Raw genomic sequence first — 25,131 nt, 5'->3', positions numbered from 1 at the left:
CAAAATGAGGAGAAAAAACAATCTGGAAAAAACAAAGGTTATATAGGAAGAAAAAACTTTGAAAATACATTAATAGTCTCAGAGAGATAAGGGACAGTATCACATTCACGAAAATAGAACATAAGTTCTTGGATTTTAATGAAAAGCAGAAATTAAAGACTCAATAGAAGGTTTAGGAAATAAAGTTGAGGAAAATTCCCAAAAAGTTCAGAAAAAATGATAGGAGGGAAAAGATGATAAAAGTAGAAAACCCAGTGAAAACAAAAAGCATTCCAGAAACAGAAAATATCATTGAAGAAAATGTCCTACATCTAAAGCAAAGGAGTTTCTAGGCTGAGAATACCCTCTGAGTTCCCCACACAACACAACTAGGCACTTCACCATCAAATCTCAGAATACTAAAGACAAAGATCTCACAAGTTTCCAGAGAGGAATAACAAATCACATCACTTCCAGGCAGGAAGGAGAAAAAGCAACAAGGGAGACTAGAAACAATGGAGCAATACCTTCAAAATTCTACATGAGAATTACTGTAACCTAGAATTCTATACCTTGCCAATCAATTCTGAAGGTAGAATGAAAGCATTTTTAGATAAATAAGCTCTCAAAAATTTATCTCCCATGTATTCTTTTGTTTGTTTGTTTTTGAGACGATGTCTCACTCTGTCACCAGGCTGGAGTGCAGTGGCCCAATCTCAGCTCACTGGAACCTCTGCCTCCTGGGTTTAAGTAATTCTCCTGCCTCAGCCTCCCGAGTAGATGGGACTACAGGTGCGTGCCACCATGCCCACCTAATTTTTGTATTTTTAGTAGAGACGGGGTTTCACCATGGTGGCCAGGGTGGTCTCGATCTCTTGACCTCATGATTCGCCCCCCTCGGCCTCCCAAAGTGCTGGGACTGCAGGCATGAGCCACTGCGCCCGGTCATATTTTTTCTTTTTTATTAAGAAGCTACTTAACTATATATTTCACTAAAATAACATAATGAATTTTTTAAAAGAAGACAACAAGAGATGGAGTAAAAAGGAGATCTAACTCAAGAGAAATGGGGAAACCAGCTCTAGAATTAATGGTGAAAGAATCCCAGTATGACAGCCACGCATAAAAACAGCATATCCCAGAGTTCTAGGATAATGAAAAAGAAAGAATGCCCGACAACTACTGATTTCAAGAAAAGCAAAACATTATATAAAAAGGAAAAGTAATCATGCATTATCATAAGATACAGCTATAAGCAGCATTCAGATAGTAAAAATAAAGACTAACATACCTAACAAAAATTATTATATATTATAACTACATTAGAAGGACAGGAGGATGGGAAATGTTCCCCTGTGGAGTGCAGAGACAGAGGAGAGTTTAAGGTTAAAATAAAGTGAAATCCTCATCTTCCATAGCAGGGTATCAACAGACAATCATAAAATCCAAAAATCAATCGTGAAAAAATATTCTATCTTGAAATATGGAAGCAAATTTCAAAAGAATCAGATTTTTAAAAGTTAAGTCTCCTCTATGAGCAGTTAATGTTGAGGAGACAGGAATGCACAATGAACAGTTATTTTCTTAACGAGTTTTACAGTTATTTCACTTCTTAAACTATGTGCATGTATAACTGTGATAATTTTTTAAACATTTTAATTATAGGAACAAAAAAGTAAGAAAATAAATTTCCTATTACAATTTCAACAAAAGGGGAAAAAAGATCTCACGAGAGTAAGTTCCACTAATTCCAGACTGTGTCAAACATCTCTGAAGTTCTTCAGCATCCAGTTCACCATCCTGTTTAAAAATAATTATGACCTAATTTAATGTGCAATTGTATAAAAGCATATTAAAATGTGAATTGACTGTTTTAGGCCAATCAAGACATATGCATTCTTTGAAACATTACTCTATAATTAACTACAAAGTACTAGAAGTAATTACTGACAACAAAGGCATATTACAAAATATCATACAACATAAATAATTTCTTCTACTTCTGAATTATAGCACAATTACCCTGTTCTATAATGGTTCACGATAATCTCATAAGAGTCGTTCTACTTCTATTTTAAACAGTTAGAAAAATGCCTAAAATATGTTCTGAAAAGTCTCGAAAACATCCCCACTCATGCTGTTTTGGGAAGAGATTATTTATAAATAATACTGAAGCTTGAACTGGAAGGGGGAAATATATTTTCCCCCGCCATTACCCCTAGCAAAATTCTAGAGCCCCCTCTGTATCTTGCAGCTATTCTTCTGATTACTGCCCAAACATATCTTGCCTGAACTTATTACAGAAAATAAAGTTTTAAACTGCAAACAAGAAATCACAATGGAAATGAAATACGTTGAATATTCTCATTATGATTCAGTACCTCATCCTGTTTTTGACAAAAATAAGTAATTCCTTTGGAACCATCACATACACTGGCACAAATGCAAAACGTCAGCTATGATGAAGGATCAAGGAGGCAAATTTAAAACATACTCTTCATAAGAGATCCAAGAAACAACAAAACAAAAAACTTTTCTAAATTACTTCTAAGAAATATTATTAGCACTCATATTCTAATGGATTTTTGGCAAAAGAACCCCTTACAAAACTGCGGTGGTTCCAACAGAAATTACAAAATACTAAGCAGCATTCTTCTCAATGGACCACATGTATGGCATTACCCAGTCAAGAGTATCTAAGTGGCTCCTTTCTCTGTCACATGTATTTTCTAGGAATCTTGCTTACTAAATTTGAAATTCTGTAGTTAGAAACTTATACCTTTAAAAATTAGCCATATTTTTAGATCAGGGGACAGGTTAGAAAATTTTTCCTCAAATTAGAAGATGGCAGAAGGCCTTTTTGGCACAGGAGCAAGCTATGCAGATACCTGAAGGAAGAGTGTTCTATGCTCCTGCTGTTCTATACAGCAGCCATTAGCCATAGGCTCCATTGAGCACTTGAAATGTGGCTATTTTGAATTACAAGGTTCTGTGCGTATAAAATACACACTAGATTTCATCTATTTAGTAAAAAAAAAAAAAAAAAAAAAAAATGTAAAATATAATTGATAATTTGTATGTTGATTAAATGTTGAGATGTTAGGATTTTTATATAATGGGCTAAATAAAGCATTAAAATTAAATTCACATTTCTTTTTACTTTTTGAAATACTGCTGTGAGACATTAAAACTATGTGCTTTGCATTTGTGGTTCATCTTATATTTACTTTGAGCAGTGCTGTTCTCGGCAAACAGCACAAGTACAAACTCTTGGTGTTGCAATCATCTTCACCTGTTCACCTCTAGCACATCTTTCCCTACATTCTTATCATTTTCTACTTGTCTGTATCTCCCTGGCTACATAGAGATCGTCTGAGTCAGTGTCTCAGTTTCCTTCATCTTTGTATTCCCAGGCTGTAGCAGAGTATCTAGTACAAAGAAGGTTAGTTGTTTGGTAGAATGAAAACAACTACCTCTGGTTCTTCACTAAACTGCTGGCATTTCTGACTGTTTGTGACCATGTTCATTTACTACTTCAAAAGGTTAAAAATATTGGAATTTCTCACTCAAATGTGGATTACATTTAAAAATCTGTACAATGAATGGAACTCTGCATTACATGTGCTCTTTACAGAATTTTTGAAGTTAGAAAAACAACCGTAACAGCTTTGCTAGAAGTTATTCATTGCCATCAGAAAGCATTCTTCTAGTATACCACTTCAGAGATGTTATGAAAATACGTTATCTTAATGACTAACTCACAAATAAGCAATGTCTTCCTAAACTACAAGGATAAAATCCAAGTGATACTCTTGGATTTCTTTACCTACAGTTGAAGCTGATAATCAGGCTAACTGTATAAACCCTTAACTGAATTAGGTAGCATTAGTGGTAGAAAGCTGAATGTCCTAATTAAATTACAAGAGTATCAGGTAGATAATTAATAAAAATCAATTGCCTTTAGTTAGGCAGCAAGATTTTAAAATAATATCCAACTTCGAGTCCTATTTGTTCAGTTACTCAATTTGAGTCTCTGCTTACTTATCTATAATGCAAAGGTACATGTGTCATGCCCACATCACAGTTGCTATGTGGAAAAGTAGAAGCAGTGTGTGCATACAAAAGCTAAAGTTGTTGGTATTACTGTGATGCACGTGTGTGTATGTATGAAAACAGAAACCAGAATTTCCCCGACTTAATCAATGATTTAATCCTTACTGTTTAGAATACTTAATCCTATAAATAAGAACACTGTGGAAACCTTTAATCGGATGTTTTTCATAGAGCATCATTAATTATGAGGCCCATCAAAAAAGGATATGGCTGTAGATGTGAGTTCGGTAGTTGGGTTCTAGGAGCAGTATACATAAGTCAGATATTGCACCTGATCAGTCAAAGCTGGGTAGAACTCAACATATGAAAAAATACAGTCTAAATATTTAGACTAAAAACTGAAAATATTTTTAGACTGTATTTAGACTAAATATTTAGACTAAAAAACTAAAAATTGAAAATGGGATAGTTAATGCATCCATTTAAAGCATTTATCAAATGTTTATATATTCCTCATATCTATCTGTCAAGTAGGGAAAATACGACCAGAACCCTGTCTTCATGGAGTTTATTTATTCAAAAGCACAAGATTGGGAAATTTAAGGAAAGTATCAAATAGTTCAAACATAGCAAATTTATTGCCAACAATTAAAATGCTGAAATAATTCAGAAGTCAAAAAAAGTCTCCAAATATATGTACAGTTCATATACTTTAAGTTGTAATTTTATATGATGAATATATTACATAGTCAAACAGAGACAACAGAAATATTCTCAGTATAATACTTATTCCCAGTATAATCCTTTAAAATGACAATGGTATAACGAGCAGAATAGTTAGGGTACCATTTAGGTGCAAACAGCAGAAAATATTATTGAAGATGCTTAAACCAATAGGGGTTTATTGTTTCATACAACAGGTCTGAGGCTAGGCAGAACAGGACTGTACGGCAACTTAGACTTGTCATCAATCTCTACATTTTTCCACATTCCCTATCTATAGGTCTTTATCTCAAGCCTGTTGTCTCAGGGTCACAAGATGGCTGCTGCACCTCCATACCTCAAGTCCCATTTCCAGGTAGGAAGAATGAAGGGGCAAAAACAGCCACAGCCAAGGCTTGCTCCCAGTAAGGCTTTTTTCATTTGGGGTAAAAAGATTTTCCAAAGATACTGCACCTACATGTCAATGGTCAGTCCTACAGCACATGGCCGCCTTTAGTAGCTACAAAGGTATCTGGGATGGTGAGTATTATAGTCCCCCAGCCTCTAATATATAACAAAAGGTAAAAGGTTAGCCTTTTACTTTTCACATTTACCATAAAAAATAAAATGTAAATGAAATTGGGGTAGCCAAAACAGAATGTCTGCCATCTCTATTAATTCTATGTATACTGTCTATTTCTAGAAAAGCATATTAGACCTAGTGAACACTCAAGGGAATGAATAAAATGTTATTAAAGTTCTATAAAATTCTACCTACATCAATAAATCTTTGTTGACCATTATAAAAGAAAAGAGATAAGGCCTGCAGCTAAGACTCAAGAGTGAATTTGTTTCTGCCCATTAGTCTGGTATTGGCACCTCCATTCTGCCAGTTTCTTTACCTTTTCCTAATCTGTTTTATCATTGAGCCTCTCCCAGAACCATCCACAATTTACAAATCTCCTCTTTGATACATTGCCCCAACTCCCTCAAGATGATTTTCATGTAGATCTCTTTTTCCAAATCCTCTCTGGTCCCCAGTCTCCATGCACCAATCCACTGTATTCCATAAACACAGAAAAGCTTTCAATTTCCCCCCCCCAAATTGTTAAACAAGTAAATGAAACATATCAAGAAAAAAAAACACACATCTTAAAAAGATGTTCCCAAATGTTTCATTAACACACACAACTATCTTAGTTCATGACTCTTCTAAGAAGTTTTGTAGACAAAAACGCAAATATAGCAGGTGCTGCAATACATACTAAAGCAGCGAAAAAAAAAAAAAAGCAAGCTCATTTATTTCAACAATAGGAGATAAACACCAATACAACGTCTTTTCAATAATATATTTGGAATTCATGCTACTATATGGTATGGGCTGAAGATTTACATTTACTTTTAGATAAATTGTTAATTATTTCAGGATAGTTAATTCAGGAATCATTCTTTCCCCACTGATACGAAATGCTACCTTTACCACATACTGAATTCACAGGTAAGCTTCTGGGCTTTTCAGTATTATATGTTTGTTTTTACATTAGGACCACACTATCACAATTATTAATAATTATAATACATTTATATAATATTTATTCTCAATAACATAGTATACAAGACAGACTTTAGAATCATTGCAGTAAGTGCCAAAAAGAAAAAAGAAAAAGCAACCTTTAGGAATTTGACTCAAATAATACTATATTATTTATTAATTAATTTGGAAGACATTGGCATCTTATAATATTGTATTCCTTCCGATCTTGAATATTTACTCAATACTTCTGTCAAATACAACTAATAACTGATACAAAGGGGTATAACACATATCCTCTTTGCTTAATTTTCCTTGAAATTTCACATGAAAAATATATATAAAATTACTTAGAACTAAGAATAAGCTGTGGTATAGCATTACAGTTATGTAGGAGTAAAAGAAAAGCTTCCCATGACAAAAGTATTCACATTATCATCAGTAACAATTCACCTACAGAATTCATGTACTTGAACTGGCAGTTTCACACTTCCCTATTGATCACAATAAAGTCAATCTTTTAAATAATCGCTCAAATTTACTGGAAACAAATAACATCCTAATACCATACCTCATCATAACATACTATTTCCTTTAATTTTTAATTAATAAATCCCAACATGATTATTTTGATAATCTGGAAAATTTACTAGCCATATAAAATCAAAATTACTATAAATGACAAAACTTCACCTGTGAAAAAATGTAATTTCTCAACTTGAATAAATTTATGACATGCTGAAGTGATTTCCAGTCATATTGTTTGACATACTTAGGTTTTAACTGAGATTTTTTTTTAATGGGAGTGAGGCCCAAGTTAGAAATATTGTTCCTTATAATTTTTAAAAATACTTCCTACTTTCCTCAAATTTCCAATACTCATTTTTGCATGCTATAAAAGAATGTGCAGGCTAAACCTACTTAGCTTTGTGTTATCTATCACTCAGGAAGAGTCTGATGCTCCTAAATGTCAAACAGAGTGAAGGAAATAAAAAGATTTAAGTGATAGAAAAATGATAACTCATAAAAAGATATAATATCTAAGTTTTGGTGGAGTGTTTAGTGACTAGTAAGAGAAGCCCCTTGTAGAAGAATTTCAGTAAGGCAAGCATACTAAGTAAGAAAGAATCAGATTTCCCCACTATGAAAAAAAAGTTTCCTCTTTTAGTCAAATGAACAACGTATCAAGCATCACAACAACAGACTTTTAAAATGAAATAATTAGGACTATGCTCATCTCTGATCTCAGGAAAAAAATTAGTCTAGATAAGTTTAAAATATAAATTTCATATACATTTAAAACGATACTCTAAGTAAAATAGCTGACATTTCTCCTAAACAATAATTTTCAAAGACATATTTATGCAATAAATTTAGCATCTCACCTGTCCAGCAACAGCACTGAAGTAAGTATACACGGAGTCACCAGCTGAGGAATAAGCATCTGAAAATGCTGGGAACCCATCGTATTCATCGAGGAGTACGGCTGGACCTGTTTCTGGCACTGGTTGTCCCATGTGTATTCCTGGCACCTGAATGCTAAAATTTCCAAACTATAAGAGCGAAATAGGAGAAGGTTAGTAATATAAATATTACCTATTATCTATAAAAGTTGGATCAAAAGAAATTATTAGAAGCCCATCAAAAAGTAAACACAGTTACCAAAGCTTCTAATCCTATCACAAAAACTTTAACTACAAAATGTCAGATGTCCTACATTAAGACATAATTCAATTCGTTAACATATAATACCCAGCATTAAAAGAAGTGTAAAAGAAAAAAGAAAGCTACTAGCCTCTAAGAACTTAATCTAACAGAGGAACATGTACAATTTTTAAAAATGTTTACCAACATCACTGAGGTAAACAAAAAGTAAAACAATGCAAGATTTTACCTAAAGTAAAACTAAGAAGTAACCCTCAAGACACATACTTAGAAGAATATATGTGTAAATACAATGAAACTTTGTTAAGTGTCAACATTTACAATATATTGGGTATTGTATTCTTTACAACTATTTAAACTTAAAATAAAAACTTTATATGTCAATATAAAATATGGGAAAAGGGTATATAGTTTTTCAAAAATCTTTTAAGGGGCAGGAAGCAAAATGTTGAAAGAAACTGCGGTGGTTGTGGTAGTATCCTGAGGGATGAGAGACAGTTCCATATGCTAGCCTCTCACTTGTTTCTTTTCAGCCTATTGTGACTTATTACAGTTTATATATGTGGTATTCTCTGCTGTTATAGATCATGTGATCTAGTTTTAACTAAAGCCCTCACAAAATGGCAATGGTAAAGATTAAAAACATGCACAGAAACATGAAAGGCTTGGACATGAAAATATTGTCTAAGGCTTTCCTTACCCATGTTATGTAGTAATAATAACAATGATCAATTTTGACTCATTTGAAACTATCAAGAGGACAACTTGAAATATGAATTTATGTAAACCGTGTTTAGGGATGAACCTTGTTGGACAGGGACCCCAGTTCTCCTCCACATGGGCCCTTTCACATGGCTCTTCCACTTCTTCACAGCATGGCAGTCAGGTTCTAAGAGAGAGAAACAGAAGCTGCCAGTCCTCTTACAATAGTAAGTCTGGAACCGCCATGGTGCCTTTTCTACTGTATTCTACCAGATGAAGGTGAAACAGGCCCAACCCAGATTGAAGGAAGTGGAGAAATAGTCTGTGCTTTCCGATAAGGGGAGTGGTAAAGAATTTGTAACCATCATTAATCTGACCACTAGGTTCTCAAATTATGAGATTGGGGAAAGTTAATGCTGCAAATTGGGAAGGCAAAACAGATTAAAAATGATTTCTAAAGACAGATTCTTCATCTTTGAATTCATTTTGTATGCTATTTCTTGTGTGAAAATCTATTCTGTGTAAGTTTTCTGTGCTTAAAATGTATTTTTATTATTGAAAACACTGAAGCTTGTATAATACAACATGTACAAATAAAAACATGTAACAAAGTTTTAGATTGTTTCATTTCCTGTGACCAAAATGAGAAACAAAAAAAGTCCTTTGTATTGAGTTATAATTTTTATTCATATACAATTAGTTAAAAAAAAAGAAAACAACACAATTTTTATAAACAATACTTAAAAGAAGAAAGTAAAAATCTATTGGAAATGCATCTCCTACAGAGATAAATCATATACTTAATTAGATAAAAGTATACTATCAAAACAATTAGGTCTAGCAGCTGACATTTTATATTTTGTTAAAAGAATATAAGAAACATTAATAAGGTATAGGTTTCCTTTATTTAACATGATTTATAAACATCTCAACTATCTTATTAATATTCTCCTAGTAAAGAAATCATGTAAGTTTTATCCCAAAATGTTATCCAATGTATCTTAAAATATTTCAATTACATTTTTTAAAATCAGCGTCTCTAATGTACATTGCTTCAGCTATTGAGGGTACTTCTCTTTCCAGCGATTAATAATGAGCATGAGAACAGTTGAAAAGAGATGTTTATTTTAAATTCATGGAAAAGGGTATTTAAATGTTCAAAACATATACAGACGTTCTCTTTATCGTGTCGTGGAACCTTCCATCAAATTCAAGTACTCTGACCAAAGTGCGTAAGGACGCACCAAATTATCTGAATGAAAATGTATTACTCTTGCCACCTCACTCTGCCATACATATATGAATTAATAGCATACCAAGAGGAGTAAATACATCACACTTCTAACAGATAGCTTCAACCAAATGAAAATACGTCTACGCTAGGGACGTTTTTAAAGACCCACAAGTTTATGCTATCTTGACTAATCTTTAAGGGGCTTTACTTTCCTTAGGCACTTTAAACTTCCTTCCTAAATTTAAGGACTGAGGAGGAGTAGGCATTACAAAGTGGAAGGTGCCATAGGGAATAGAGGCAAGTCTTAAGGAAAGCAAATCAATTTTAGGAACAAGTATGTGTGGAAGTTGAGAACCTGGAAATTCATATCCTAAAACAAGACCAAGAACAACAACGACCACCATGAACTCCCAGGGGTAGGAGTAACTCTTTTGAAGATCACAATCATAGCCCAAAGTCAAGTCCTATGTTAAAATCAGTAAAACACAGTTTCTCTGTTTAGGTAAAAAACAAACAGAAATAAAAATAGAAAATATATTCTGCCCACACAGCAATGGATCAAGCTAATGTTAACTCTGTTAACACAGCGTGCTCAACCCACTTTGCAGATCACTGACATCAATACTAAAGATTTGGGTTCCTTTCTGAAAAGAAGAGGCTAGCCACCAGGACTCTAGATTATAACTTGCAACTCCCAAAGGTGATATAGGATAAAAGTTATAAGAAAGAGTAACTTCCCCCCGCCTGGGGGCGAAGGGCGGGGGGAGTCTAGAACAGATTGCCCTTCGTATAACAGTAAAGATTAGGAGTTATTTACCGTACACCTTAATTTATTCATAAGGAACTTAGAGAACAAGAAGTGGTCAGGAAATTCAGAAACAGGATCTCTAGCAACACTGAGTTGGGGGCGGGGGAGGGATGTACCACCAAAGATTACTGGAACAAGAAGAGGGTGGCTTGTTCCTCCATTCCAGGAAATAAATTTCCAAATACACATCACTCCCTCGGCTCCACACCTGCGGCTCCAAGTCAGCCCAGGCTCAATGCTCGCCGCGGCCCTGGCTCCCAACACCCCCGGAGTCCCGCGCCGCCGAGTACCAGGCGCGGACGCAAGGAGCAGCAGCCAAGTGCGGACCCGGCACGCTGGCACCGCCCTCAAGGGGGCGCCACACCCCGCGAGGGAGAGGGACACGGCCAAGCGGCTGGGACTCACCCCGCCTCCGTATCCCGGGTAGGCCATGACGAGCGGAGCAAGCGTCACCCTCGAGTCGCGTCCGCAGTGCTGGGAGAACAGCACAGATGCAGGTGCAGGGAGGCGAAGCTGCAGGTGAGGCTAAAAGACTCACCGTACAGTACACACCTCCGAACCCGCCCCCTTCCGCAGTCCAGCCCCGGCCTGCCCGGTTCCGATTGGCTGAGTCCCACACTTTGGAGCCAACTCTCCTGCAGTCCGCCCCTTCCCGCAGCCTAGCCCCACCCATCTCTGCCCTGATTGGCTACACCCCGTCGGGAGCCCACCAGTCCCTGCTCGGCTCTTACTTGGTAGCTCAGGTTCTCGCACGCTCTCCTTCTAAATCCCGAAGAAGCCTTTTCTCCTGCAACTTCCCACCCTCTCTGGAAAGGTCTTCCACAAGCCTTCAACTCCTCAAGTTACTTTTGTTTCTAGAAACCGCAAACCAGCAAGTCTGTGACTTATTTTAACCTACTCCTCCACGCTTTTGAGCTGGACTTCAAAGACCCATCTGTGAATTTCAAAATTTGCAGTGACATTTACTTTTGTATAGTGTTGACGTCACATCAAAACTTTGCAACCAGGACCACACCTGTAGTCCAAGAGAAGCGCTTCTGCGCCAAAACCCACTTGAGGCCACATTGGACGAACAGGTTATTGATTCTGTTCGGTAGATAAATGGGGACCTGAATTGTGAGATTTGGCAAATAAACAGGGTATCTAGTTAAATTTGATTTCCAAATAAATTTTTTTAGTGTAAGTATGTCCCAAATATTGCACAGGACATGAACATATACTAAAAAGTTATTTACTGTTTATACACTGATAATGTAGATGGTGTCTTGTATATAATCTGACTCAGTCTTTGGGCAAACTCTTGTTCAATGTTCAATTATTTTGGCTTATTAAGTAATACCAATGGACAAGTCTGATTTATCTCTGGAACTCAAATGAATTTTGTAGCTCTGAGTTTAAAAGGACAGGGCAGCTGTAGCTTTGGCTTATGAACAAATAGACCAAATGATATTATTTTGAGTTATCTCTGAAGAACAAGAGAAGGGCTAACATGTTTCTTAAAAATAAGGCTATCAAAAAAATGTTAACTATTCACAAAAGAAATCAATCTTGCAGAGCTGAGTATCTGTTGTTCAGCTATGCTACAGAAGAGGATGTTGGACCTTGTGAAACAATTCTCAGAGGAAATGGCAGAGAGAAAGGAAGATTGCTGATGTAGAAGCTACTCTTGGGAAAGTGTCTGTAAGTTCCTTCAATGCTGTAAGAAATACTTAAGCCACTAAGGTTAAATTATTGGCATAAGTAAATAGAGGGGAAGGGTAAAACCTATGTGATAAGAGCGAAAAATGCATGACTTATGAAGGTATCAAGTGATAAAGCACTAGAAAGAACAAACCATTGCAAAATTGTATTCCAACTGATTACATATTCAAAGAACTGCTTAGAAAGGATTGAGTGTTTACATTTATAATGTTAGTCTAATTCTGTGGTCAAAATTTTTGTTCATCTTCTTTTCATCAAAATAGCCTTATTGATGCAACTGCATTTGTGTAGTTGGGAGTTAAGTCCCCATGGGTTTCTTGCCTTTCTGCACATTTAATTTCAAAGACAGTATTTCCTGCCAGGGTAAAGTTTGGGTACATTTGCTAGCAGCCTTCTTAGGACTTTCCTAAGCTTGAAGTTCTTCTTCCAGTTGGATAACAAACGCAATGCATGTGCAGCACCCATCTGGCAGCTCCTCTTCGCCCTGTGGGACTTCAGAATGAGGGGAATCTATGGAAGTATGAAGCTCATGCTGTCTGTTGTGCTTTGAGTAATAAAGTTCTTTGTCTCTGACTCAGGAATCTCACACATTCTGCCAATTTCTATGCAATTGTGGCACTCTACTTGTTTGCTTATAACTAGAGTAAAATATCAGATCCTTCATAGTTCCTGCCAACATATATCTTAACTTAGAGAAAGGGCTACCAAAGAAATTTCCTACCATGAAGATGCAGAGGAGGACTTTGAACAACACAGCATCCCCCTCCCTAAAACTGGTGTTTCAAATTATAAATATCCTAGTATAAAAATTCAAATAAGGCCATAGAGTTTTTTAAAAATAATAGTAATGTTAATTTGCCTCCATGAGTCAAGTTGATATTGTATGAACAATAGCATTTTATGAAAATGTCATGTCTATTTAAAAATTTCGCTTTTTAAATATTTTCTTTTAATAAAATCCTTCTTTATTTTATAAAAATGGTTATAGAGTGAATATGATGTACCAGGCATTGTGTGTTGTGAAGTATTCTTCCTCAAAACAACTCCATCAGGTGTTACTATTCCCATTTTATAAATGTGAAAAGTCAGGTGGAGAATTGTATTTCACTACCCACAACTGCAGTTGCATAATGACTAGCAAATCTGAGAGTTTGGCTGCAGAATGTGGTTTCTTAAACATTGTATGTCCCCTTTTCTCTCCATCCCCAACCATAGTGCTGTAGTTCAGAATATAATAAAATTATTTACACCATAAAAGAAAAAAGGCTTGAAAAGTTTTTAAATGGCAGTAGAAAATATAACTAGAGAAATAGCCAAGGAAATGCATTGTTTTGACCAAGATTAGCCAATTTAATTACTTCTCTTACACAGGATACCTCCTTTCTGGTGACCATAAAGCTTACAGGATTATGTGTCTAACTATGGAATTTCTTCTGAATCTTGTTGGCATTGGTCTTATCATAAATTGAGATATTCAATTAACCAGCACATTTACCAGTAAAATATAAACAATAAATTAATTGCAGTTCTTTTTCCTATCTGTTGCCACCTCATTTTCTCTTTCCCACTATATGATTGGGGGAGAGAAAAGAGTTACAGCTCCTCAGCAAATTTCAGTCACAAACCCAGAGCCTACTTCCCTCATATAAATAATATACATATATATAATAAGACATACCAGCTAATGGAAACCAACTTTCATGGAGTTTATTTCATGTCACTAAGAAATTTCATTTAGATAGAACAATTCATTTATTCAACAATTATTTATTGAACATATATAATGTAACATTATTTTAGATGTGGAAAACATACATCAGTAGGAGGGGAGGAATGTCCTTGCATTTTTGGAGCTTACATTCTAGCAGGGAGAACAGACAATAGTTTAAGTAAGGATGATGAGTAAGTAAATTATAAACCATGTGAGAAGATGATAAATGCTATTGAAAAATAAGGAAACCTAAGTCAAGGTTAAGGGGTAGGGAGATGACAGAATAGGTTGTAGCTCTAAATGGAGTACTTGGGTAGCTTTATTGAAAAGGCAAGATTTGAGCAAAAACTTAGAGGTCATGAATGAGTTAGACATTCTGGAGGTATCTGTAGGAAGAAATTTCCACATGAAGAACTAAAGGTCCTAAAGCAAAACCCTGCCTGACCTATTTGAAGAATAACAAGGAGGCCGGTGAGCCCAGAATAGACTGAGCAAGAGGGAGAGTAGGAGTGGTTGCAGAGCAGGGACATTGGAGCAGATCATGCAGGGCTTCACAGACCATTTTAAGTACTTTCTTTTATACTCTGGGTGTGCTACAGAGCCACTGAAGAGTTTGAAATCTAAGTGGGACACGATACGATTTAGCAAGGCTCACTCTTTCAGCTGTGTTGACAATAGAAGGGGGTTAGTGTAGAAACAAGATCTGTTAGCAATCTGTTGGTAATCTAGAGATGATGGTGACCTACTAGGGTATAGCAGTTGAGATGGTGAGAAGTAGTGAGATGATTATTCTGTTTTTAAGGTATAGCCAGCAGGGTTTACTGGTGTTTTGGATTTGCCCTTAAATGACATGGTGAAGACTGGAGGAGGAACAGTTTGGGATAGTGCCAAATCAAGAATTAATATTGGAGATGTTGAATTTGAGACGCCTGTGATACTAAGTGACTATGTCAGGCTGTTGATCTAAGAGGCTGCCTGGAGTGAACAACTTCTGTTGAGGGTGCCTACCAGCCACTCAGCATTTGCATCTTAACAGACCTTTGTCCATGTGATATACTGTTGACAGGTGGCAAAGAATTTATTTTTAGAGAGGGAGGATTCCTCCAAAATGGCCCTAACAAATTGCTGATGCTGATAATGAAAGCAAAAGGGGCCTAAGAAATTAAGGCCTCTTTGGACATCATTGATTATAAAAATTAATAATATAAATAGTTTTATGACTTAGAGGATTACAGGTATAGCCCATTACATATGGAAAATAATTCTGACAACTTCTAAATCCCTATAACACTTAAGAAAGTACATACACAGTGTCTGTTAGCTCAAGCTGCCATAACAAAATACCATAGGCTGTGTGGCTTAAACAAAAGGAATGTATTTCTTACAGTTCTGAAGACTAAAAGTCCAAGATCAAGCTGCCCACAGGGTCAGTGCCTGGTGAGGCCTCTCTCCTTGGTTACAGATGGCTGCCTTCTCCCTGTGTCCTCTCATGACCTTTGCTTGGTGCATGAGGATAGCAAGAGAGGGGCAAACTTTCTGGGGTCTCTTTTTATAAGGGCACGATTCCCATCATGAGGACCCCACCCTAATGACCTCACCTAAACTGAATTATCTCCTAAATACCTATCTCCAAATATCATCCCATTGGGTGGCTGGGGTTGCAGCATGCAAATCTGGGGAGGGAAGCATTTCGTTCATAGCACACAAAATCTGAAAGTTGAAAAAAGAGACACCTGATCATGATGTTCACTGTTGTGCTGTCACTTTGATCTACCCTAGTATTTATCTATTTTATGCTAAAATGTATTCCTTAATTGAATTTCCAATATTCCTTAGCATAGATTTCCTTAATTGATCTACATGCAATAATTATCATACTTTTCCAGAAATTATTCATTGTGTTTTTAATATGGAATAATGAAGGTATATATGTGTTATTTGCATAAGACATAAAAATATGACAGTGTCAAGTGAAGCCATCCAGTAATAATTTTATTTTAAGCCCGAAGTTGTTCCTTTCAATATCTTTCTAAGGGTTACTGCCCACCAGTGAGGACAGAAGAAAAATAATAAGCATGCCAAATAAGACAAAAATAAATATTATTTACCATTTATTACCTCAAGCAGCCATTTGACAAACTGACCTCTCTTCAGCTAAGCTCTCAATAACACAGTTTTCTGTTTCTAATTCTGAAAATACTAGTACTCTGTTGGCAGGAGTACAAACTCTGAAGCAATTTAATAATAGTGCATTTTAGCATAAAATTGTTAACAAGGGTCTTCAACAAGGTGATGATTGGCATACTTTCTGCATATATACATCCTCACTTTGATTATTAAGTCCATTAAGCAATTTGGATTCAATGAAAACTTCTTAAGAAATTTTATATATATGTAGATAATATTGATCACAATATATGTCCACAACTAATGCTGAATAAGAACAGCAACAGAATGATTAAAAGCCTCAATAAAGTCATCTACTTTTCAGGTAAGATCAGAAAAATACCTACCTTAAATTTTAAGTCCAAGTTGCATGCTTACGAATATCATTTAGATTCTACCTAGATAACATGGGATGATATACCCACAAAGCTGTCTCTCTAGAAACATATAAATTAAATATGTCAATTAAATTCTATTATGTTGGTGTTTATCCCACTGGTTAGTAAGTCGCTTCTGTAATAACATGGGATGATATACCCGCAAAGCTGACTGTCTAGAAATATATCAATTAAATATGTCAATTAAAGTCTTTTATGTTGGTGCTTATCCCATTGGTTAGTAACTCGCTTCTGTATAGTGTCAGTTAAGTTAAAGTAGTCCTGTTACAAAAAATTTAAAATAGTTTCATCAAAAACATAAAAGTGGCCCAATTCTTAAATATATTATTGACCAACTAAAAGCTGAGATCATCTCATTTCCACATTAATCCTCAGGTGTTTTGTGTATGTGTAAAATAGGAGTGCCCCCCTTCATGTTTCTGTAAAATTATTGGTAGAAGTAAAACCTGGAAATAACAATTTAAAAATTACAACTTATTCTTTTATATAGCGCTTGATATTTTTCACAGCTGTTTTGCACATTATCACATTTGACTTTCACAACAATCTTGTGAAATAAGTAGCACCAATTACATCTTCAGAGGAAACTTCGTAATAACTTGCATTGTGGATGTAGACACAGATCAAAGCAGTTGCAAAATATTTTTAAAGCAAAACATGAACTGATTATTTTTCATGTTCAGGAAATAGCACACAAAATCTGAAAGTTGAAAACAGGAGACCCTGGTCATAATGTTCGCTGTTGTGCTGTCACCTTTCACTACACAATCACCAGTGCGTGTAGTTTTGAATGAATGTGAGAGAATGAAGTCCCATTCTTAGAGCCTTTAATGTTACTTAAAACCTAAGAATCAAGCTATAAAACACTTCATTGCTTGAGTTATCCAGAATTAGAAATTGAAGTAAAAGAAAGAGAAAAAAACTTAGTACTCTCCTGGTACAAAAAGGGGTAAGAACTGTGGTAGGTGCTCATGTAGATGAGGACCCATAGTCAGTTATGGATGGGTATAATGAGCCCAATTAATGCACCACCCAAGATTCTGCTCAGCTCAGCTTACCTTCAACACTTTCCTTGTTGCCTGTCTTTTAGCCATAAAGCTCAGTTACTGCTGCTGCCACTTCCACCAGAAAAAAGCAGATGGCACATTCAGACACAGTAATTGAGGGATTGTAATAAAGTCACTATTTACAAAAGTGTTGACATAGGTAGGATAAACCAATCAGGCCTGATATAGCGTCCCAGTGCAAACAGCGTTGAGGATCCATTACCACCCTTAGGCAGAAGGTGCAAGGCAAGAAAGCAGTTATCAAAACCTGGATAGAATTACTGTATGAAGAGGGTCCCCTGACACATGACTTTTAGTACACGGATGCACCATGACCTGCATTAAGATTAGCCTAAGGAATAAACACCAAAACCTCACTCTTCTCCCCACCTCTGCTTTCCTGCTAGTGCTTCCATTGGCTGAATCTGATCAGAGGCTAGAGGAAAAGGGAGCTCATTGACGCAATCCACAAAGGTTAGCCTCCCCCGGCACAGAGCAATGCAGAGAAGGGTGAAAAGTAGATCTTTATGGACAGGTGGAAAATGTCAAGCACACTGAAGAAAAAGAAATTTCAGAACTTAAATTCCGAACTCTGCTCAAATTAAGTCTCAGTGTTTCAACCCATGAAATTGTTCTGTAAGGTAAACCAAAAATCCAGATAAATTGCAGAAAGTAGATATTTATAGAGTAATTATACTGAATGATTAATCTGTATTTAATTAAATCAAAATGAAATTCCAGAACTTAAATTCCCAACCCTGCCCAAATTAAACAACTCTTCAGTAAGAGTTTCAACCCATGAAATTGTTCTGTAAGGTAAACCAAAAATCCAGATAAATTGCATAAAGTAGATATTTATAGAGTAATTACACTGAATGATTAACTGGTACTTAATTAAATCCAAATATTTCACTGAGCAACTAGGTTATACAGAAGACAGAAAGAAAGAGAGAGAGATACTCAGGTTTTTATTCAACTTCCAGCATTACAGTCAGGGCTTGAGCCACACATTAAGAGAGGCACTATGGTAACCAGCAGAAAAGAAAGGGGGGGAGGAAGAGGAGGATGTTACCTAGCAACAGAATCTTTAGACTAGAGTTTGCTCATAAAGTGTCTAAGAAAATTGTAGTTATTGATATCAAAAAAAAAAATAAAATGTAAAGAAGATACAAAAAAAAAAGTCTGGGGACATAGAAACCATTTAACTATTTGAGTATATAGATAACAAATATCAAATAATTATGTATTTGATATCCTATGTGAAATATCTTTCAGTACATTATTTTAAATAAATCTACACATCAATAAATACATGTTTAGAAGCAAAAAAACTAATTTCTGTTGGAAAGCATTGCCTAAAATATAGCTTTTCTTGTATAAATTTGAAAAATTAAATTATTATTGAACTCAACTTTCAACTGTTAACTAAGCAAAACATGTATCTTCAGGCTATGAGTCTACCATAGTGTTACAATAATGAAAAACATCAGCTGATATTCAGATCTTGAATTTTGATATTTTCCCTCATTAATATTTAGGAAACATCCATGTAGGAAACTACCTATCAGCTGAGCACATTATGAAAATAATAAAGTAATACCAATCTCAGAGTTGGGACAATTTCTCTTTATTTAAACATTTTACTTTTTTAACTTTGTTAATACTGATTTCATTAATTCACACACACATTCTGTTTTTAAGAGACTAGGTTAATTGGTTCTAGTCATTATCATCCATACTAACTCTAGAAGAAACTGTGCAATAAATAACGAAGGGGTTGACAATTGACTCCAAGTTCATTTGCTCACAGTATGACATTGGAATATATAATGCAACTTCTTTAAATCTGAGTTCCTCCTTTGCAAAATGGGGATACTCCCTATTAGAAGATCAATAAGTCCTCTTAATATTATGACAGAAAATCCAACTCAATATATTTAAACAAGAGAATGTATTGGCTCATGTAACTCAAACTCTTGGGCATCTTTAAGTTTCATCTGGCATATAGACAGTTTATCCAAGGACCCATATTTCTCTAGCTGTCCGTTCTGCCTCCATTCTTAGAACATAGAGGGAGGCCCCCTAGGCACAACCATAACCCACTGTTAAAAATAGCTGCAAGGAATCTCCACTTTTGTTTCTCTGGTCCTTTTTTTTTTGAGACAGAGTCTCACTCTGTCATCCAAGCTGGAGCGCAGTGGTGTGATCTTGACTCACTGCAACCTTCACCTCCCGAGTTCAAGCGATTCTGCTGCCTCAGCCTCCCCAGTAGCTGAGATTACAGGTGCCTGACACCATGTCTGGCTAATTTTTTTTTTTTTTTTTTTTTTTTGCATTTTTAGTAGAGACGAGGTTTCACCATGTTGGCCAGGTGGTCTTGAACTCCTGACCTCAGGTGATCCACCACCTTGGCCTCCCAAAGTGCTAGGATTTCTCTGGTTTTAATTGGGTTCCATGTTCACAGTTAATCACTATAGCTAGGGAGTGGGATATGTTGAATAGGTTAAACTAATCAGGCTCCAGCTCAATAGCTGGGAAAGGGGTCAATCCTACCGAAAGATAGTTTGAGGATGAGGAAATGGTGGTTTCTCCAGAAGAAAATCTAGGGGCAGTTTTACCAAAAACAGAAGGAATGAATACTGAGCAAGAGAATACAACAGACCCACTCATAAACTCATGGAGTTGTGAAGATTAAATGTAGTAACATATAGAAAGCGCAGGACAAGCATAGGTATAGATCTTTGTTTTCCTCACATCTCCTAGCACATGGTAGGCATTTGATATTCATTTATTCACTAAATATGCACTGAGTACCTCCTGTGTGCCAAGCTCTAAACTACCATTAAGGATTCAAAAATAATGAAGACATGACATGTCGCCTGTCCTTGTGAAGCTTATAGCTTACTAGGAATGGCAGATAAGTCAAAATGCAATTGTAACAAAGTGAGATGAGTGCTGTGGTTAGATGTAAGCTCAGGTTGCCATCGAATCACAAAAGAAAGGTGCAGGGAGGTGTAACATAGGCATAGTCATGAAAACAATCCCTGTAAACATCCTCAATACATGTTACCTTCTCCCTCATCTATAGATATTTAAACCCTTATCCCCTGAATCTGTGGCAGAAGTATCTTGGGCCTTGAGCAGCTTAATTTTTAAATGATTTTTTTCTGAAGATTGGAGAGAACACTAGCAGTAGAGGTAATGAAGTATCTTCTCTGCCTTTATAACATGTATTTTAAGTTTAAATTATAGCCATGATTTTACCTTCATAGTAGGAAATATAGGTTATCTCCCTTTTCTGTTAACTGGCAAAAAAATCTATAATTGTACATAGTTACAGTTTTGTTTAACTGAATCAGCTTAATTTGTTCCAATGCAGTTGAGATCTCATAGTTAAAGCCCCACTAGGTGGCGGCAGAGGAAACATCATCTGTGAGTCGCAGTGTGGAGAAGCCTCAGGAAGGAAGCAAGGGAAGGCTTTCCCACTTACACCTTTCTGAGAAAAGCATGGATAAGACGATGTCTAGGATTTGGCCTGGGCTGCTTTGTGCCTGCCACCTCTTCAAAGGAGACACCGTGTCATCAAGGTTCCAGGGAGTAAGATGAGCCTTAGGCAGTAATTGGCCTCATCTGAGAACTTTGGTCAGCCTCCAGAATTCCTTTTTCAAGATAAGTTTCAGGTTTTCTCTAGGGTTCCCTGTGGGTGTTCCACAATTATTAAATGTTAACATTATGTTTAATTGGTAATTAACAGCATGCAGCACATTTGTGAGCACATAAGCAGTCTGTTCCTGAAATGAATGAAGCATTTCTGAGATGTTTATCAGGGATCACTCATATTCCATGCATGCTGCCTTATTTATTTTTGTCTATTAAAAATCATAAATCCTTCATCTCGAAGTATTTTTAAATAGATTATTTGTAGTAACAAAATAATTTGGATCACTTTATAATTTAAAAATCTCTCACATACTATGAGTATGTCCCTCGAGACTCTTACTGCCTTTCAGGGAGAAAGGATGAATGAAATGAAATAATCTATGCCAAATAAGTTCTAAAATTTTGAATGAGTTTTAAGGATGAGAAGGGACTATGCAAGCTCCCCAAAGCTGTTAAATCTATATAACCTCAACACAAATACTCAGATAGATAAATGAAACACACAGCTTATTTATTGGGAATTCAGAGGGAAAAAAAGTTAATTATTTTAGGAATAATCAGAAAATATATTTTAATATGCAGTATACATTTACATTATAAAATATGGTATAATTTGTGATCTTAATAAATAGGTGTCTCATCTCTTCATTCACTTACTGGCTTTACTCATCCATTCTTTCATTTATAACAGTAGTAGCATAATATAATTGAAGTCCCTTTCCCACCTTCAACAAAATGGTATACAGGTTCCAGAGTTTGCTCAACTTTTTTAGCATTTGATTCAATGAAAAACTGTTGATAAAGGCAGCTGCCGGCTCTGAATTAATCTTGCTACTTGTTGGGTGTATATAAATGTGAGGCAGTCTAAGAAAGCACTGATACCATATTTCTATTTTTGTGAGAATTCTTTGTACGTCATGTTTTGATCCCCCAGCAGAGACTTTCAAACGCCTTTCCAAAAATGCATAATCCCAAAATATGAACTTTTTTTAAAAAGTGTACTCTTTTTGGAGTACAGATGGGGCCCAGTGATCCACCCATTGAGACTCTTTCCATTGCCATTTTAGGGATGTATAACTAAGTCACATTAAATCTTCTCGGTTTAAATATTAATCACCTAGGCCATGATAAACTTGCAATAAAAGTGATTGTGCATTATTTTTGTGTGGAAGTTGAATTTCCTTATAGTCTCTATAACTTCCCTCCTCATTTTTGGTAAAAGTATAAGAAACTCCAGTAACTATAAGCAAGAGAGTTTTTCAATGATCTAGGACTTCCTCCTTCAGTCCCTCAATCTCTTTCCTGAACCACAAGTTGAAGGACTGCTATGGGCCTTGTTAGTAGTCATGAGTTAAGCAAAAATCCTTCGAAGTAATTCTGATTCAGATTTCCTGCACTTGTTACTTTGTCTCCAGTTTAAAGACATTGTGGACTTTTCTGTTGAATTCATATGTAATTTGATTCTTCCAAATATTAGCTAAGGATTTATGCTCTAAAGTGCCCAGGGGCCTACTGCCATGAGGTTATAGATATATAATATATATAAGTAATGTTGTATATTATATATACAGTTTTTTTTTGGTTTTTGGTTTTTGGTTTTTTGTTTTTTTTTTTTTTTTTTGAGACAGAGTCTTGCTGTCGCCCAGGCTGGAGTGCAGTGGTACGATCTCGGCTCATTGCAAGCTCAGGGTTCATGCCATTCTCCTGCCTCTGCCTCTGCCTCAGCCTAGCAAGTAGCTGGGACTACAGGCGCCCGCAACCACACTCAGCTAACTTTTTGTATTTTTAGTAGAGTCGGGGTTTCACAGTGTCAGCCAGGATGGTCTCGATCTCCTGACCTCGTGATCCACCTTCCTCAGCCTCCCAAAGTGCTGGGATTACGGGCGTGAGCCACCATACTCAGCCGAAGTTGCATATTTTATATAATGCATAATAGGTTTTATTTGTTCTAAGCAAATATGTGACAATGCCTAGGCCAATGAATTTAGCAGACGAATGTTCCAGACTACATGTCCTTTCATAAATTGCTGAAAATATGTGTTCACTTATATCACAGCTTTAGCCAAAATGAATTATGAATGATTCAGGAAGATATCTAAAAAACATAATCCAGTTTCCAAATTCTCCTGCTTAGGCCAGCAAGCTATATATATACAGTTTGTCTCAGTCTGTTAGTTCTGCTACAACAAAATACCTGAGACTGGGTAATTATAAAGAACAGAAATTTATTTCCTCACAGTTCTGAAGGATGGGAAGTCCAAGATCAAGGGCACAGATAGATTCAGCATCTGGTGAGGTCCCCAGCTTCTGCTTCCAAGATGATGCCATGAATGCTATTTCTTGACATGGTGGATCAGAAGGACAAAATGTGCTGAACTCACTCACTTTTAAAAGGGTGCTAATCCTGCCCACTAGGCCACAGCCCTCATGGTCTAATCTCCTCCTGAAGGCCCCACCTCTTAACACTGTTGCATTGGGTACGATATTTCAACATAAATTTTGAAGGGGACATAATCAAACCACAAAAGAGTTGATACTATTCATGGGTTTCATATGTGTGAATTCAGCTACTTGCTAATACTTATTTGTGACCCCCAAATAATCAATAGTTGTGGACCTTTCACAGTCATTTGCAAACATGTGCAGAACAATGAAACATTTGAATCACCTGACTCTCAGATTCCTAACTGAGGTCAAACAAGGCAGTGCTCTGCCTTCTTGTTTCAGCTCTTGTACTCTAAGTAAGTATCCTTTCCGTAGTATATTTAGTGCCAATTTTTCACATTTTTGTGCTCTTTGTTAGTGATTTCACTGTTTAAAATGGCCTCCAAGCACAATGCTGAAGTGTGGTCTAATACTTCTGAACACAAACGAAAATAAGTATGTTAGGTAAGCTTTGTTCACGTATGAGTCATAGTGCAACTGGTTGTGAATTCAATGTTAATGAATCAACAATATATACTAAATAAAATGTCTATAAACAGAAATACACACAAAACAAGGTTATGTATTGATCAGTAGACAAAAATGTGACTGGGGCTCACAGGAACCTAACCGTGTGTTTTCTCTAGAAGCAATGGCTCAGTATTCACAAATTCAGTGCTTATAGTGACTTTATAGAATATAACTACCATCAAAAATGAGAATCAATGGTATCCTCAGTTGACCCCAGGCTAACAGAAGCCCTAATCCCTAGTTCTTACCTCTGACGGAAGAATTAAATTACAAATGGGTTTGAAAAGAAAAATAACTGACTCTAAAGTTCTAACCATGGAGACTGTGAGGCAATGGATAACTTTATACAGGTTTCCATGTAAGTCTAATCTGAACATAGGCTGATAACAACTTCATAAGTGGTCATTTGGCTCACTTTGCCACCACAAAAAGGGACTGAATGGGCCGCGTCAGCACTTCCTATTGGAGATATTCTTCAAGGCCAATGTGTGTATTTAGGTACATAAAACAACTGGAAAGCAAGTTTGTAGCATTCTTTGAGCCATTCTTTTATTTTAATATTCATACAAAATGGTTTGACCTACTGTAGCATTGCCTTACTGTTAAAAATCAAAATTATTGGCTATTATTAAAAAGTCAAAAAATAACACATGCTGGCAAGGTTAAGGAGAAAAAGGAATGCTTACACACTGTTAGGGGGAGTATAAATTAGTTCAGCCATTGTGGAAAACAGTGTGGTGATTCTTCAAAGACCTAAAGACAGAAATACCATTCAACCCAGCAATCCCATTACTGGGTATATACCCAGAGGAATAGAAAT

At 36.0% G+C, this 25,131-nt stretch overlaps 1 protein-coding gene across 5 annotated transcripts in view; it reads right to left on the bottom strand.

The window, feature by feature from the left end:
• Nucleotides 1–25,131, bottom strand: part of GCA (grancalcin) — a 45,084-nt gene that overhangs the window by 9,032 nt on the left and 10,921 nt on the right. For 3 of the 5 annotated variants that reach the window (XM_007965155.3, XM_007965156.3, XM_038002010.2), the window contains 2 exons: nt 7,651–7,818; nt 1,710–1,779 (listed from right to left, as the gene is read on the bottom strand). In XM_007965155.3, coding sequence (XP_007963346.1) covers nt 1,710–1,779; nt 7,651–7,782 — 202 coding nt within the window. In that variant the 5' untranslated portion in view covers nt 7,783–7,818. Of the gene's footprint in view, nt 1–1,709; nt 1,780–7,650; nt 7,819–8,735; nt 8,820–11,079; nt 11,303–25,131 lie in introns of those variants that run through there. The other 2 variants (XM_038002009.2, XM_007965154.3) reach the window with 2 other exon arrangements.

Source organism: Chlorocebus sabaeus, chromosome 10 (genome assembly GCF_047675955.1).
Source record: "Chlorocebus sabaeus isolate Y175 chromosome 10, mChlSab1.0.hap1, whole genome shotgun sequence".
In the NCBI taxonomy this organism is placed as follows: Eukaryota; Metazoa; Chordata; class Mammalia; order Primates; family Cercopithecidae; genus Chlorocebus; species Chlorocebus sabaeus.
This window is presented reverse-complemented; position numbering and strand designations above follow the sequence as displayed.